We start from the raw sequence: 16,829 nt of genomic DNA on the forward strand, positions 1-16,829 counted from the left end.
GCCCAACGTGGGCTCCACACGGACAGTCTCCTCAAAGGAGGAACATAGACTACCAAACCGCTTAGCTAAAGTCACGCACACGTGACCGTCCCAAAACCCTAATTAGGGTTTGCGGCATGGCATATATGTCGCAGTTTGATCACGACCATCCATCTTCGCCAGCTTGGATGGAGGGTGTAGATATAGACTTAAGAGGTACCAAGAGTATCAACGTGATCACCATGGGCCCACCTATGCGTGTGATCGACCGGCCTAATCCAACCATGGCCGACCACCTCGAAACGCACGCCCAAAGGTGGCATGTCACGCGACTTCCAAATCCTTTGCGGCAATGGATTTCTATCGCAAATCGATCAAGGCCACTCATCTTTGCCGGTCAGCTTGAGTGGCTTAGATCAAGCCTTCATGAGACAAAGTGGTACAGACATGCACACCGGCAGGCCGTCTACAAGCATGCCCGGTCGGTCCCACCAAAAATGTTGTCCATGTTTGATTGCGGTCAAGCTAAAGAGTGATGTTTACACACCTCTTTAAAACCCTAAAAATCCATCAACGGTCGCAGATATGTGCCGTGGATCATCTCGTCCGTCCAACTTTGCCAACTTGGTCAGACAGCCTAGGTTAAGTGTTAAACAGCCAATGAGGCACCTTGGTGATCACCGTCCGTCACTCTACCTCAGGGAGTGATCGGCCAAGGGATGGCCCGCCCATGCGGCCTTCAAACGATCCATTGAAGATGTCTGAACATGCTGTTATTTTAAGACGCTTAATCCGCGACTTACTCCATTAAGCTTTAAAGTAGCGATGCTTCATACATATTGATTATGTTCGATGCATTACATGCATAAAATATACACGATATTTTATGAATATCGATTTCTTAAATAACTTGGTTATTTAACCTAATAGCATCACGTTCTATTTCCTGCGGGTCCCACGACTCGATCCACTCACTCAAGACATCAAACATGTCACAAACTGGGGAATACTTACTGGGGTATTGGTATGGAGGTTTACAGCGTGAGGCGTGCAACGCTCCCATATATAAGAACGTGTCAGGAGGCATGGACGGTTAAGATGATGAGGGAAGTGGGCTAAGACGTGATCGTGCAATCACCTCCACGACCCCACTACTCCATCACTCAACTTCCTCCACTTCCTACGAATTCAGAGTTTTCCCTCAATGACTTGTATAAATAGGTCCTTCGCCTATTTCCAAACAACACGAAAAAACACAGAAAAACCAAGTGTTTTAATCAGTATCCAGAAAACACCAGAACTGATAGCTTTCATTGTGCAAGCCAGTTCATCATTCTGATACAAGTCATAAATAGCCAACACCTTCATAATCTCAACACCTTCTTCGCTTCTCTCCCTAAGATCAACCCCATCTCCTTCACTTTGTGACTGAAGCAAGTATGTAACGGCCATTTCTTGGTTTAGGACAGAATTGTATAGATTGATCTCTCGAATCAAAAGCACTCTCATGGAGTGCATTTGTTTAGGGTTTAGATTCGTTTCTCATCCGCACACACCCAAATTTACCAAAACCAGCAGAAACAGTTTTCATCCACAAACACCAAGATTACTGTGGATGTGGAAAATCCTACTACTACATCCAACGGATCTCAAACACACATATTGAAAGTAAGCAACAAGAGATGAACATGAACACAAGATATACGTGGTTCGACATTATTACCTACGTCTACAGGGGTGAAAAGATGATCTTATTGCTCCATTCAAGGTTACAAGCGATAATTCTTACACACAAGTTTACTACTCTCTCACAAGAATGCTAATACTCTTCTTTCCTCCTTTGTTACTTGTACTTTTACTCTTTACAAATCTCTCTATTTTTAGGCTTACATGAGGATACATCCAAGTTACAGTGTGAGTCGTAGCATATATTTCTTGATGTTCTTCTCAGATTATGAGTAACATTCCTCCCGAGATGTTGACCCGAGCTTGGTAAGAGTGGCTCCCGATATTCTTTTACCCGATGTTGATCGCTCGATGCAGTGTATTCCGATGTCGTCCTTTATCCTGGACCGATGTTATTATCCTCGGGTCCCGCTTTGACCAGATTTTTCTTATCTTCCCAGCTACGTTGTCAGAGCATTAATTACTCTAGCATCCGACAAACATTTCTTCCATCACATCTGAGCTTTGCCTTTACACGTGTTGTCCTTCTGGGTTCTTCTGGTATCTCTTTCTTTGTGCCAAGCTTGGAGAATATGATTCAGTGCCTCGCTCTTTCCTTACCGTTGGTAAGACTTTTCATAGGATTGCTCCACCTAGGTATGTGGATTATTTACTCCTATATTTATGCCCCTTGTTTCACTCGTGTGCCCGACATGAAGGGAAGAAACCGCTTCGGCTCCCACGATGCTGGTCGTGCCGAATTTCCTGCCATGCATTTCCCCACTTACATCACCTTTATGACATGCTACCTATCTAACCGGTTTCCGATGCTTCCCATATAAATTCATCAGTTAAACCTCGACTCTTCATTCATCCCTTCTCAATAGAAAAAATTCTCTCTCTCTTTGCTTCCACCATCCTTCTCCTATTTCCGCTTCTTTTCTTCAACCCCGTCGTCAAGTTTCTCCCTTCAAACCCTAGTTTAGTTTAAGTCTTGTTACTGTTTTTTTGTTGCTGCTGTTGTCGTGGTTTTTGTTCTTCATCATTTTCTTCCGACTTCTCATCTTCCGCTTCCTGTCTCCTTTCCAGTTTTTTCATGGCTTCTACGACTCCTTCCATGACTGAAAAAGATGTGTGAGTTATACTTTTTCCTATGAGGATGGTGTTTCCCTTGATTCCTTGTTTATTGTTGATAGTCCCTCCAAGCATGATCATCGTTCTCTTAACTCTATATTTCCAGACGATTCTCCTTCCTCTTCATGTAGGAATGACAAGAGAACCACTAAGAATTTGACTGATGAGCAGTTCATCAATCAACTGAAAAATGACTTCAACCTCCATGGTTATGACGTTAGGCTTTTAGCAGGCCAAAAAGGTACCCTTAAGAAGGAAGAGGTCGAGAACTTTCATCACTCGACCGAGGCGACTATCATCACCAAAGATCAGCTCGAGCTCGGGCTACGTCTTCCACTGTATGACCCTAGTCTCCCCTTCATCTATGAGGTCATGTCCCAGATTCGTCCGTTTCATGCCTTAGCCCAGTGGAATGGTAATACTTTCCGTCTCATGGATGAGTTAGAGAGGCGAGGAAAAGGTGAGTGTTCCAAGACCCCTTGATCAACCTATGATCCCTCTCAAGCGAGTGACCATACATCTTCCATCTTTGTTGGTAATTATCATAGTGGGACTACTATCAATGGTGATCTTGCCGGCTTTTCTTTTAGCCTTCATCGTAACAAGGTTTCTACTTGCGGTTTTCGAAGCTGATGTTGGACGAGGATCCCGAAGGTGGTATGAATACTAACAAGCATGCCCGTCATACTAGTGATGGTGCCTGGGATCGGGTCCCTCTTGTCGTTTGTCGTCCTATTTTGAGTGGAAACCTCCCGCCTCCTAAGTTTCCTGCCGAACCATACCCATTCTGGGTGGTTAACGCTCACCAGGTAAGGTTTCCCTTTGTTTTGCTCGGCTGCTCGGCCCGATGATCCAACCGAGTTTTTAATTTTTTCGTTCTTTTGTAGCCCAAATCCCAGGGTGGTCAGTCTAAGGTTCCGACTACTCGGAAAAGGGATAGGGTTCCTAGCGTAAGAGTCGAGGAGGAGACATGGAAGGTAACAAATATACTTCTTTATTCATAGTACATGTACTTGCCCCAATGTGTTGCTTTTAATGGATCTGACGATGACTCTTGCGCAGAAATCTAAAGCTGACAGAGGAGAGGTTGAAAGTGCTTTGGTGAAAGACGGTGATGATCCCGATGATCGTCTACCCTTATCTCATTTCTTGAAGAAGTTTCCCCAGTAGTCTTCTGACGTTTCATCTACCATTGTAGGTGGTAAGGCTGGAGGTAGAAGGAAAAAATCTTCCTCTGAGAACATGCCCCTGCATTCGACCGCACCGCCTGCTGGTAAATGAGTTGTTATTCCAGGATACCAAGTGGTCGTGGTAATGTCTGACGATGATGATGATGATGAAATTTTTGGTATGGAAGGGGAGTCTGAGAGCTCGGATCGGGAAGAGGAGCCGAAGGACACGGAAAACTCGCTCGCTGGAAAGATTTCTGGCAAAAAAAAGAGGTGTTAGAGAACCCGCCCAAAGATGTTTCTGGTCCGATCTCGGGCGATAACACTTTCTTTACTTTCTCAGGTCCAATCTGTGATTCCTTGAGTGCACTTACTTCCCCCGATTTTAGCTCGTATACTGCCGATGAGATGATCAATGTTGTGCCCCTCTATGCTGGTTTGAAGGATAGATTCAACGACATGGTGAGTCACATTTTCTTAACCATTCACCCATTATGGGAAGAATTTATTTAGTAATGTGAAATGTACTGTGTTGTAGGCTGTTAATCAAAGGTTGTTGGAGGCTGCTATCCGCCAGAAGGAGTTAGCAGAGATGGAGAGGCTTCGTTCCCAGCTGCAACAAGAACAGAAATGAGCCCGAGGACTAAAAATTCATCTAGCCGAAGCTAAAGGTATTTTTCAAAACTTTTTTACCGTTGATTGATCGTGTAGTGCCAATATCCTAAGTATATTATTGTCTTCTTAGCCGAGATTTATATCCTAGAAAGAGACGCCGCCTCCGAATATCACCAGATGAAGAAGAAATTAAACATCGAAACAGGATAGGTAGCCACACTTCAGCAGAAAATTTACAATAAAGATGATAAGATCGATTGTCAAGCTGCCAAGATTGAGAAGCATCAGTCCGAGTTACTTCGATATCAAAGGTTTGAGTACGTGCCCGATGAGATGGATAATCTTTGGGCCAATTTACTCCAGTCTCAAAGGGTTTCATCTGATAAGGGTTTGTTTCCTGAGTCTTTAGAGAGTCAATGTGGATCATTGAGACTTCAGATTAGGGACCTGCATTCGGATCGCAAGCGGCTGCTGCAGGCGAAAGATGTTTCCGAGAGATCTACACAAGAGTTAGGAGAGAGGCTTCAGAACTTTAATCAGATATCCCAAGAGTTGGAATGGGTTCAGTCTCAGTTGTCTGGTCTCCAGTTAGAACACGATCGGCAAAAGGCTAGTTAGAGCGACCACAATAAATATTGCCCCACTAACGAGTTTAATGAGTAGCACTATAATGAGTTGGCTTCGAAAATGTCTGCCCTTAATAGTAGCTTGTTTAAATCCGAGGAAACCGTTAAAGTAGTTTTACCCTTGCTTGAAGGTGTTCTCGCGCATGTTGAATTACCCTGATTTGTTATTTCTTTATAGTGTCGTGTCGTTGGCCATAGTGCTGACCAGATATTTGTATTCTTTGTGTTTGCAATTGATTAAGTGAAGGTCCGATCCTTGGATGAGGAGGTTACTCGGCTGAAGGACAATGAAGCTCTGTTGAATGTGAAGATTTCTGATGCTAGATCCGAGTCGACCGAGCTGTCCTGTCAGCTTTTCAAGGAAAGGGAAATGTACAAGGCCAAGCTTGTTGCAAAGGTCAAGGAAGGTGTGAAGGCGTTCAAGGAGAAAATACGAGCCGATCTTATCGGTAAAAAGTCGGGTTTTGGGTCCGTTTCCCCGAGTGAATAGGTTATTCCTTTTGTAGTACTACGTCACTATTTCTTACCTTGCGTGGGGCTGTAATTTTCTCTTCCGCTTGAACACCTATGCTTTTTTGGACATGTTGTTTTATAGGGTGCTGCATCACCAACTGTTGCTTTGATGTTTTTCGATACTACTCGTTATCGGTTTTAATTGCGCATTGTTGTCCATATTTGCTAGCCTTATGATTTCCTGTAGTTCACGTCAATAGTGCATAGGTTAGTATAAATTCTATTTTTGTCGAACACACTCGACAGGGAGGGTTATCGGGCCCAATGTCATGTCCCGATTGAGGTATCTCATCACCGTTGTTTTGATCTAGTGGAAGGGGATTTGGCCATTCCTAGTTTCTAGTGCCCGATTATCCCGGGTTAGTTATCAACCAACTATCCCGGGCAAGTGGGTTCGATCACTTGCAATGGGAGCAGTGTTGTATGCTCAGCTATCAAGTACTCATGCCTTGATAACTGGTTACTGGTTTCCAACCACCAGAACCCTTAGACTACCTCGGCACTTGCACACTGCCACCGCCCCGAGTTCGAATAGCCCGTCGAGTGTATGTCACCTCGGAACTTGCACAATGGCGTCGCCCCGGGTTCGAAACGACCATTCGAGTGTAAGTCACCTCGGCACTTGCACACTGCCATCTCCCCAAGTACGAATGACCATTTGTCGCAGATGGCATATTCCCTACCCCTTGTGGAATTTAAAGGAATCAAATGACAAAGTATCATACCTATTTATACACCATTCATGGGTGATATAGTTTCAGGTGCCAAGAATTCTACGGTCGTGCTTCTGGGGTTCCGACTGGCTTCAATATCTTATACTCTCCTTCTCCTACTTTTGACATGATAGTATATGGTCCGCCCCATTTGGCCGCCAACTTTCCATCCTTCTTTTCATGCTCATAACTGGGTAGTTCCTTTATTACCAACCGTCCCGGTTGGTACTCTCTAGGACAAACATGATTGTTGCATTCACGCTGTAATCGCCTCTGATAGTTTTCCATTTTTTTGTAGATCCATTTCTATAGTTTCTTCCAAGTCATCGAGCTTGGCCAGAATTAGATCCACTGAGATGTTCTACCTCAATGCCTCAGTCCTTGTGGTGGGTATCATTGCATCGGTTGGAAAAATTGCTTCAGTCCCGTATCTGAGCATGAAAGGTGACAAGCCGGTTGCATCCCTTTGAGTAGTTCTATAATCCCATAGAAAAATGTAGAGATCTTCATACCATTCGCCGTATTTTCCATCTAACTTCTTTTTTAGGTGGTACGTTATTGTATTGTTTGTTATTTCGGCCTGCCCATTACTCTGTGGGTAAATGGGTGTTGCCTTACTCTTTCGAATGTTGTAATTATTAAACAGTAGATCGATGTTCTTTCCTTGCAGCTGTTTCCCATTGTCCGAGACGATTGCTGCTGGAATGCCAAAGCGACAGATGATATGTTCCCAGATGAACTGAAACACGTCCTTGTCGCGGATATGTCTTAATGGTGCGGCTTCCACCCATTTAGTAAAGTAATATGTAGCCACAATCAAATACTTTCTCTGTCCCGACCCTACATGTAGTGGTCCCACAATATCGATTCCCCACTTAGCGAAGGGCCATGGACTGATTACTGAGTTTAATGACACTGCTGGTGCATGTATTTTCTTTCTGAACTTTTGTCACTCGTCGCAAACTAATGCCATGTGTTTTGCATCCTCATTAATGTATGGCTAAAAATACCACATTGTCTTGGCTCTGGCCGATAGACTTTGACCCGAGATGTGATTGCCTGCGGCACCATAATGTAGTTCATTCAAGATTGAGTGCCCCTCTTCTTTGCTCAAACATCTTAAGAGTGGTCCTAAATAGGATTTTATGTATAAGATACCGTCTCGCAATTCATAGGCTGATTCCTTGATTTTGATCTTGTTGATCTCAGGTCGTCCCTTTGGTAGCTCTCCCGTCTCCAGGTATTGATGGATGGGCTTGCGCCAATCACCATCCTCGTACTTATCAGCCGTGGTTACGACCACGTACACCTTTGTGTTTATTGCTTCGGGTATTGTTTCTGGTATGGATGGCATCAACAGTCTCATGACTCGGATGCCTTCAATACTTGGGTCTGTTAATATTGAAGCGATGTAGGCTAAAGCGTTCAATTGTCGATTGTCTTTTCTACAAATGTGTCGAAACTTGATGTCGGGGATCTGGTCGATGTAAAATTGGGCGAGATCCCGATGCTTTTGTAGTATTGGATCGTGAATAGTGTACTGCCCACCAATCCGTCGAATCACCAACTGAGAATCGCTAGTTAGCCTTACATCACGAATTCCAAGTTACACAATTATCCGTAAATCATGTATCACAACTTCATATTCAGCGACATTGTTTATTTCCTTGAACCCAAGCCTAAACGAGTGGACCATCTTCTTTCCTTTTGGTGTAGTGAAGACTAATCCTAGGCCCGACCCATCTAAAAAAAATTCCCATCATGTCGGACTACACGTTTCGAGGAGATCAGATGGATCCTCTCGATCTTCTTCCATGACCGGAATATCCTCAATCTCGTCCTCATCGTCTAGGGGAAAGTCTGTCAGGAAATCATCTACCGCATGTCCTTTTACCGCTATTCTCATTTCATTGAAGATATCATATTGCTTAATTTGAGCGCTCCATTTAGATATCCGTCCCGATCTCACTGCTTTTTCAAGCACTATTGAAGACTTTGTAAGTACCTGAATCCTGTGAGTTTGGAAGTATGTTCGCAGCTTCTGTGTCGCAAATACTAAGGCGAGTATTAATTGTTCAATTCTGGTGTAGTTCTTTTCTGCCTGGTTCATGGCCTTTCTTATGAAATATACCGTTTTTCTTCTACTCCGACATTTTTGATTAGGACTGCACTTATGGCATAACTAGTTGCCCCGAGGTATAGGGTAACCACTTCATCGTGCTCGGGCATTTGTAGTACGGGAAGGCTTGCGAGATGTAGCTTGATCTTTTGGAATGCCTCCTCACATTCTTCACTCCATTTAAATTTTTCCCCTTTTCTTAGTATCCCGAAGAAATCTTTACATTTGTCCGACGATCCTGAAATGAATCGCCCCAATGCTGCCAAGTTCCCCTTTAGCCTTTGTACGTCATTTACTGTTATCGGAGATGGCATTTACAAGACATCCCTGATATTGTCGGGATCTGATTCTATACCCTCGCCAGTGATTATGTATCCCAAGAATTTAATCGAAGTTACCCAAAAGGTGTACTTAGCCGGGTTCACTCTCATTTTGTATTTTTTCATAGTTTGAAAGATTTCCCGAAGGTCATCGATGTGGCTAGATGCCACCCTGCTCTTCACCAACATGTCATCCACGTACACTTCAATAGTGTTGTTTATTTTGTCTTCGAACATGTCCTCTACTAATCTTTGATAAGTTGCGCCTGCATTTTTTAACTCGAACGGCATCTTGGTGTAACAATATAGTCCTCTTGGTGTAAAGAAAGACGTGTTTTCTTGATCCTCGGGTGCCAAGGGAATCTGATTGTACCCCGAGTACTCATCCATTAATGTTATCGCCTTGTACCCTACTATGGATTATACTAGCTGATTGATGTTGGGGAGGGGGAAGGTATCCTTCGGGCAGGCCTTGTTCAAGTCTCTAAAGTCGATGCAGATCCTTACGCCTCCATTTTTTTTGGGGACTATCACCATGTTTGATATCCATTGCGGGTATTGTGCCTTTCGAATGATTCCATCCACTTGTAACTTTTTTAATTCAGCTTCTACCGCCGCTTGTAACTCGGGAGCAATTCTGCGCATTTTTTGTCGGATCGGCCTGAACTTGGGATCTATCCTGAGGTGATGGCAGCATACCCCTGGGTCAATCCCCTCCATATCCTGCATTTTCCAAGAGAACACATCCATATGTTCCCGTAGAAGAGCTATTAGTTGTTCTGCCTGCTCTTCTGATAACAAGGATCCAATTCTGACTATTTTTGGTTCTTTCTTGGACCCTAAATTAACCTCCCGAGTAGATTCTAGGGCCGATAAGTTTGGCTTTGGATCCTTGATTGGTGTCGGCTCCTTTGATTTCTATAAGATCCCTTTCTCACCTACCTCATAGGTCTTGATCGCATGTACAATTACTTTTTCTAGTTCTTCCCCGGCCTTGACCTCCTTAGCTTTGTTCTTTTCTCCTCGTATCCTAGATCGCATGTCTTCATTCTGTTGTACAGCAACTTGCATGCACTTCCTTGCGGCCTGTGTATCACCTACCACTTCAACAACACCTCTGTAGATGGGAAACCTCAACTTCTGGTGGTAAGCCGACGCTATTCCTTTAATACCTGCAATCCATGGTATCCCAATGATTTCCTCGTATGGTGACACAATATCAACGACACATAAGGTAGTGAGGGTATCCAGATATCCTTCCCCGTCTGAGACCCGAAGCGTGACTTCTCCTTTTGGTATAGTTATTGTCCCGTTGAAGCCGTAAATCCGGTAGGGAGGCGCAATTAGGATATTGTCGGACAAGTCTATCCTTTTAAATGTATCATAAAATAGGACTTCGACCGAGCTCCCACTATCCACTAATATTCTCTTTACTCCCCATTCTTTAATGAGTAAGGTGATGACTAATTGGTATCCATGTGCTTGGCCGTTCATCGGGACATCCTTGGCAGAGAACGAGATTGGTTGCATCATCCATGCCTCCATGGGAAAGGTTTTGGCTACGCTGAAGATTTCTTTCCCCGCTTTATCCCTCTTATGGATTATTGACGTGATTCTTGTTCCCAGGTCCATACTTTGGGTAGCAGAGTGCGAGATTATGTTGAATACAAATTGGGTTCCCCGATCAATCCTAAATTGGTGTACAGGTACGTCGGCCTCCGATGTTTCCTGCTTGAAAAACTTCCTTAGATATCCATCTCGGATTAGATGTTGGACTATGTCTTTGACCTATCGACAGTCATTGGTCGAGTGTCCTCGGTACTGGTGATAATGACAAAACTTGGGATGATTCTTTGTTTCATCAAATTGTATTCCTCGGGTCATCGGGTATCTGATATCATTTCTTTTTTCCACCTCTTTGAAAATTTCCTCCAAGGGTGCATTCAATGTTGTGTACTGTCTCGGCTAGTTCCTGGGTCTTTTTCCCTTCTCGACCCACTCCTTCTTCCCTGTGAATTTGTGTTGCGGTACCGCTCTCTTCTCGGTCCGCTTTGGAATTTCTTGTGGCGCTATTTCTACTGCTGCACTGGCTTCTTGCACTCCCCTAGGCTGTGTTCCTTCTTGTATTTCTAACAAAACAATGTAATGTTCCTGCATCTTTCGCATCTCCTTCAATGTTTGTGGTTTTTCGGTGAACATTGTTATCCATATAGGATCTGTTTTCCCAAGAGAATTCTCGAACCCGAAGATCTGTTGGTCCACGGTACTTTGCCGATGTCGGTGCACAATTTCCTCCACCTGTCTGTCAGAGACCTCAAAGGTTCCGTGAACCTTCTTGCCAAAGTGAACAATTTGTTTACCCTTGGACAGGAAATACTGTTATGCATGTAAGTTTCTAGGAAAGTTTCAACCAACACCCCGTAATTTCCGATGGATCCTACTGGTAGAGTGTAAAACCCGTTTCTTGCTTCTTCCTCTAACTCGCTGGGGAAAAAAAATAGATGACCACGTCACTATTCTTCCATTGTAACAACGACATCATATACATCTTGACATGTTCCACCGCGTCTCCTGTGCCATCAAATCTTGTCGGGAACGTCAGGAGAGTACACTTCGAGGGGAAAGGATCTTGTTCTAGTTTTCGAGTGAAGGGGGTCTTTTTATACTGGCTAATCACTTCCTCCAACTTGTAATCTTCACCATCTCCTTCTATATTTTTGACCATCTCCTCCAATCGCTTGAGCTTGGCTTCAGTTGCATTATCAGATCGCCCACTTTGCTTGGGTAATTCTTCCTCGGTTGATGAGTTTTCGAGTGCACCATACCCTTCCCTTGTTTGGTTTGGATCGGGTATGCGTCCTTGGGGTGGTGGCGTTCGGGTGTACCCTGATCGGGTTCAATTTCCTGATGTGCCTCGGCTCGAGGATCTACTAAATCTCGCCCCTTTATTCCAAAACTGATAATTCTCGTGCTCGAGTGTTATATTTTGCCTCTGTAGCTATCTCATGAACTCTTACTGCCTCCTATGATTTTCCAAAATCTCCATCAATGTCGGGTTTGTACTCTTGTCACTCGAGTGACCATTCAGGTAGTTTGTTGTCTCGGTCAGAGGCGCGGCTGGAGGTGGAATAGGTGTGGTGCTGCTAGAAATACTAGTGGTACAACAGGTGGAATGTATCAGGTCACCCCCATTTTCCCTAGATGGATCTTCCTAAGTATTTCCTCTTCTCGGTTCAGAGCGTTTTGATACTCAGCACGTCTCAGATCTCTCCTAAGGTTAGCCTGCAGTATTAGTGCTTCTTCATCGTCCTCAGTGTCTGATGCAGTTAGTCCATCTATCATGTCCTCGGGTCTCCTCTGACTCGGTTGAATACGGTCCAATGGAGGAAAATCATCGTCTTGTCCTAATTTTACTTCTTCATTAACAGTGGTCATCCCTCTAGTCGGCACTCGCAGTTCCTATGGTTGGTGTTGTCGATTACTCTCTTGCCGCGAGTCTGTCACCCCTTCCTGCATGTTTCCTGCCACAGTTCGGTTCCTAAGAATTCTCCCCGTTCCTGAAGTACTAGCCATCATCTCGGGTATACCTTGTCTTCCAATACTCGCCCCTTCCTACGCCAGCAAAACATAAAAAACCTCACTTTGACCTGTTTTTGAAAAGGTTTATGGACGAAATACGAAAAGAAAAACTCTGACACTCAGGAAAAATCCAACGAAGTATGATTCCTTCAACTTTGATATACTGAACTCAGCAAATTTGGTGGTTTATGGCTAAAAGGACAATTTTTGAGAAAGTGTATTGTTTTGTCGCTTTCGGTACTCCCACCATGCATTAATTATTATTTTTCCTAACATTCCTTGTACTAGAAATCATTAATTGTCCGTACAGCTTGGTCGGAAAGTTTATCTCTTGGTCAAGTTTTGATATGGTGACTTCCTTCAATCGTTTTGCTGGTGTCACCGCCTACACGAGTTACCAGAATGAGATTTTCTCGACTTTTTCTACGAAAGTCATGATATGTTTCAATCACTTTGAAAATTGCTTTGACGAGAAATGGTGTAACAACTGTATAATGTCCTATAAGAATGTTTCAATGGTTGGAATGAGAGTTTAGATTACATAACCAATGATGGACATAAGTATTATTGTGGAAACACATATGTGCATAAATCCTATCCCTTGAACCAAATTTTGCGAACTTTGTTGATCAAGAGAAACCGGAAAAATGGCTTGTTTCCAAGTCCGCGAACTCAGTCCGCGAACTGCCGAACTTCTCATCCCGAGAAATTCTGCTGGAGTTGACAAACTTGTTGTGTGAGAACCAGTCCACGAACCAAGTCCGCGAACCGGCGGAAAGTCTTTGCCTAGATTTTCTGTTGGAGTTTGTAAACTCTGCCCGGTTGCTTAAGTCCGCAAACTTAGTGTGCGAACTTAAGAAGGTTATATATCTGAAGATGATTTCTGAACTTAAACTTATAAAGACTAAGGAATGCAATTTGCAAACCGTGGATATAAAGTTCATGAACCGATTTGAGTGAATCAAATCATCTTTGCTTCAATTGTGTCTTGTGTAGTACATAAGATTTCCTTGCAATTGAACAACTCTCTAACTAGTTCATTTGGATTCATTTGAACTAGTTATGGTGAAGAAGAATATGGTTGGTATGAAATGCTCATATGGCTAAGCTTTTGGTTAACTATTGTTGAACCAACAATGTACACGTTTGGGTACGGTTAACAAACCTAGAAGCATGCATTTCATTTGTGTATAACAAGCTAAGTTTTCGATCTAACGGTTGAGAAATATTAGCTTGAATCTAAATCAGGTTTTCATCTAACGGTGGATATTGTTTGCTTTGTGACCAAAGCGAAACCCTGATTTGAAAGACTATATAAATGAGACATCTAGTATTGTAAAAATAATCCCCACACTTCACGTGTGATACTAGTTTGCGTGCTAGAGTCTTTTATCCTTTAACCTTTGGTTTCCTTCTTCTAAGACCAGGTTAACGAATTAAAGACTTCATTGGGATTATGAAGCCAGACCGATACTACTTTTATAGTAGTTGTGTGATCTGATCTTGCATCTTTTATCGTACAAGTACAATCATATTGATTGGCTTGAGATTAATATCTCTGATAGGAAAGATATAAAAAGTAGTCACAAACATCTTCGTCTCATTGTTTGTGATTCCGAAACATCTTGTTTCGCTACCATACGATTAAGATTGTTGTGAGGTGATTGATTTATCTAGGCTGTTCTTCGGGAATATAAGACTGGATTATCAATTGGTTCCTGTTCACCTTGATTATTATCAAAATACGGAACAAAAACTTTAGGTTTTTTCTGTGGGAGACAGATTGATCCTTTGATAGACTTGTCTGTGTGAGACAGATTTGTTTATTGTCAAAGCCTGTGATTTTGGGTCGTAGCAACTCTTATTTGTGGGTGAGATCATCTAAGGGAATCAAGTGCGCAGTATCCTGCTGGGATCAGAGGCGTAAGGAGTACATGATGCGTGTCGTAACCACAACAAATTAATTAATGTTTTTCCACCTAATTAACAAGTAATATAGTGTAGTCAAGTTCGTTCCCACGAGGAGCAAGAAATTTTTAGTTGTAAAGTTGTCACGAAAGGGGGGGGTGGTGGTTTGGTTTTGAAAAGAAAAAGAAAATAAACAAAGCAATCAAAAGTGTATGTTGAAACCAATAAGAGAGATTAGATCAAGGAATCCTTATTCATTGCAAAACAATAAATCAAGTTATGTTCTTTTCCACTTTTTATTAGTCACAGATTATCACCAACCGTAGGTAAAGCAGCTAGCTCAGTGCTAAACCCCTAAATCCCTAGTATCACCAGATATGGAAGTTCTCGACTACCGGATTCTATTCACTAAACCACCTAGTAGTATCTTACTCAAGATGTAATTTAGTTAAACGCATTAAGATTTATGAATTTATTAGGTTGATATTAGTAGTTAGACTCTTAGCTCAAGGTCTACTTGCTAACGTTGTTTTCACACACAATTGCTCCACGAAATCCCTCCGCAAGGTCTCGTGTTTGCTACTTGTGTAAAGAGTCAAGAAACGATTACTTATCCCCTAACTTTCACTAGCTTGAGATCAATTAACAAATCTATCAATCAACCATGAATGTATAAACATTCCTATTAGTAAAAACAAACGATAATCATGTGAAAAACTTCAAAGTAGATTTAAAAACAAAAATCAAAACATGTTAAGAACTAGGAATTCATCCTCAATCAATAAGAAAATTAGCTACTCATGTTTTTGAAATTCACACAAATAATTAAAATGAGAATTTTTGAAGTTCACACAAATAATTAAAAGAAGAATTTTGAAAAAGTAAGAAAAAACACAAGTGTTGTGTGTGTAAAAGTGTGTAGAGAACTTCTCTATTTATAGGCTTCAATTTCCTAGCAATCCTCTTAGGAATAGAATCCCTTTCCATTTGTAAGTCTTCTTTCCAAGTCCTTGTCTTCCTCAAATCTTCCATCTTCCTTTCCAAATTCAAGTCCAATTCCTCAAACCCATAGATGAGTCTAGAAAATTCTTCACAAATTCTGCTACTTTTGGGTCGCCGGAAAAATCCTTGTACCACCGGAATTCGGCCGGAAAAGTCATCGCCGTCACCTGAGTTCTGCTTCCGGTGGAGGAATATTACGTCAAGATTTTGTTAGACTTAACAGTCATCCTGGTCAATCTGTTAGTCAGCGGGTCAAGGAGAAGAGAGAGTCAGCTTCTTAGTCAGTCGCCTAACTCAGGGCTGAGTAGTCTGAATCACCGAGTCAGACTAACGAGTCACTGGGTAAACTCATCAGAACTGAACTGAATTCCAGCCTAGTTCTGTCTGTATTTTGGTTATCTCCAGCCAATTTCAGGCTTTTATGTTCTTCAATTCCTGCACAATTCTTAGGCATACATGTACTCATTCAAGCACATCACCAGCAGAGCTTTTATTCATTCAGCTCTTGCATCTGTTGTGAGACCTCTCAGCTCAGCACCACCAATGTTACATCATTGTCCATTGCAACCATCTCAGGCCACAGCTCCAACTCTTGCTATATTTGAGCTCAAAACCCTTGTTCTGTACCACCAACAATGTCTAGCTGACTGCATCTGAGCCATAAACCAAATTTCATCTGCAAGGAGTTACATCCATACCAATTTCTCTATTCCCAGCTCATCTATTTCTTGCACAACAGCAGCTTGTCACTCTCTTACTATCAACAACATCAAATTCTTCTTCCCTTGAGTTTAATACCACCACTGCTTCAACAACTCCATCTTCCATAGTTCAATCTCGAGCCATTCTTCTATGTCCAGTAAATTCAGTCAAAACCCATCTCAAATTGCAACTCTATCTTCACAGTGGAAACAGCAAGACCACAAATCATCAATACCTTCATCTGATTTCTTAGATCGACAACAACATCTTTTAAATTTATGCAATCTAGTCTCAAATCCCCTTTTACTCTTCCAAGTCTTCCATGAATGCAACAAATTCACTTTCTTCTCTTCTCTATTTGGATTCATCATTTTCACAGGACAAAAGCCATTTTCTATTTATTCTCTGAATTTCTTCATAACACCAACAGCAACTCAAACTCAGCTTCTATTTCCGTCTACAATCGAACTGTTAAAACCTCAGACCACCACCATTCTTCTCCCTGTACTTCAATTTCAGAAATCCATCTATTTCATGTTCTTCCTTTGTCTCGATTTGATCTATTCCTGCTGTTCTTGAATCCATCTCTTCTTCTACTCGATTTCAACAGCACCAACACAAACACTAATTTCTTCATTATTATCTCATTCACTAACAGCTCGGCTTCGATCTAACAGCTTGAGTTATAACTGTCGGAGAATCTCACAGATACACCATCTCCAATCTATGGATGTTCCATTATCTTCTCTATCTTGGATTCAGTCTCTCAATTTCACCTCTCGGTT

General features: G+C 42.4%; 2 protein-coding genes across 2 annotated transcripts; both read right to left on the reverse strand.

Annotated features, from left to right (window-relative positions):
- Nucleotides 1-6,775: 6,775 nt before the first annotated feature.
- On the reverse strand, nt 6,776-8,847 carry LOC113352491. Its single transcript, XM_026596304.1, has 3 exons — nt 8,546-8,847; nt 7,573-8,000; nt 6,776-7,113 (listed from the first exon to the last, which is right to left on the reverse strand). Exons 1-3 carry the CDS (start codon nt 8,845-8,847, stop codon nt 6,776-6,778), a joined length of 1,068 nt encoding a protein of 355 aa, XP_026452089.1.
- Nucleotides 8,848-9,771: 924 nt separating this feature from the next.
- On the reverse strand, nt 9,772-10,485 carry LOC113352492. The gene has a single exon (XM_026596305.1). It carries the CDS (start codon nt 10,483-10,485, stop codon nt 9,772-9,774), a length of 714 nt encoding a protein of 237 aa, XP_026452090.1.
- Between the last annotated feature and the right edge of the window lie 6,344 nt (nt 10,486-16,829).

The sequence above is a fragment of the Papaver somniferum genome, chromosome 2 (genome assembly GCF_003573695.1).
Source record: "Papaver somniferum cultivar HN1 chromosome 2, ASM357369v1, whole genome shotgun sequence".
NCBI lineage: Eukaryota > Viridiplantae > Streptophyta > Magnoliopsida > Ranunculales > Papaveraceae > Papaver > Papaver somniferum.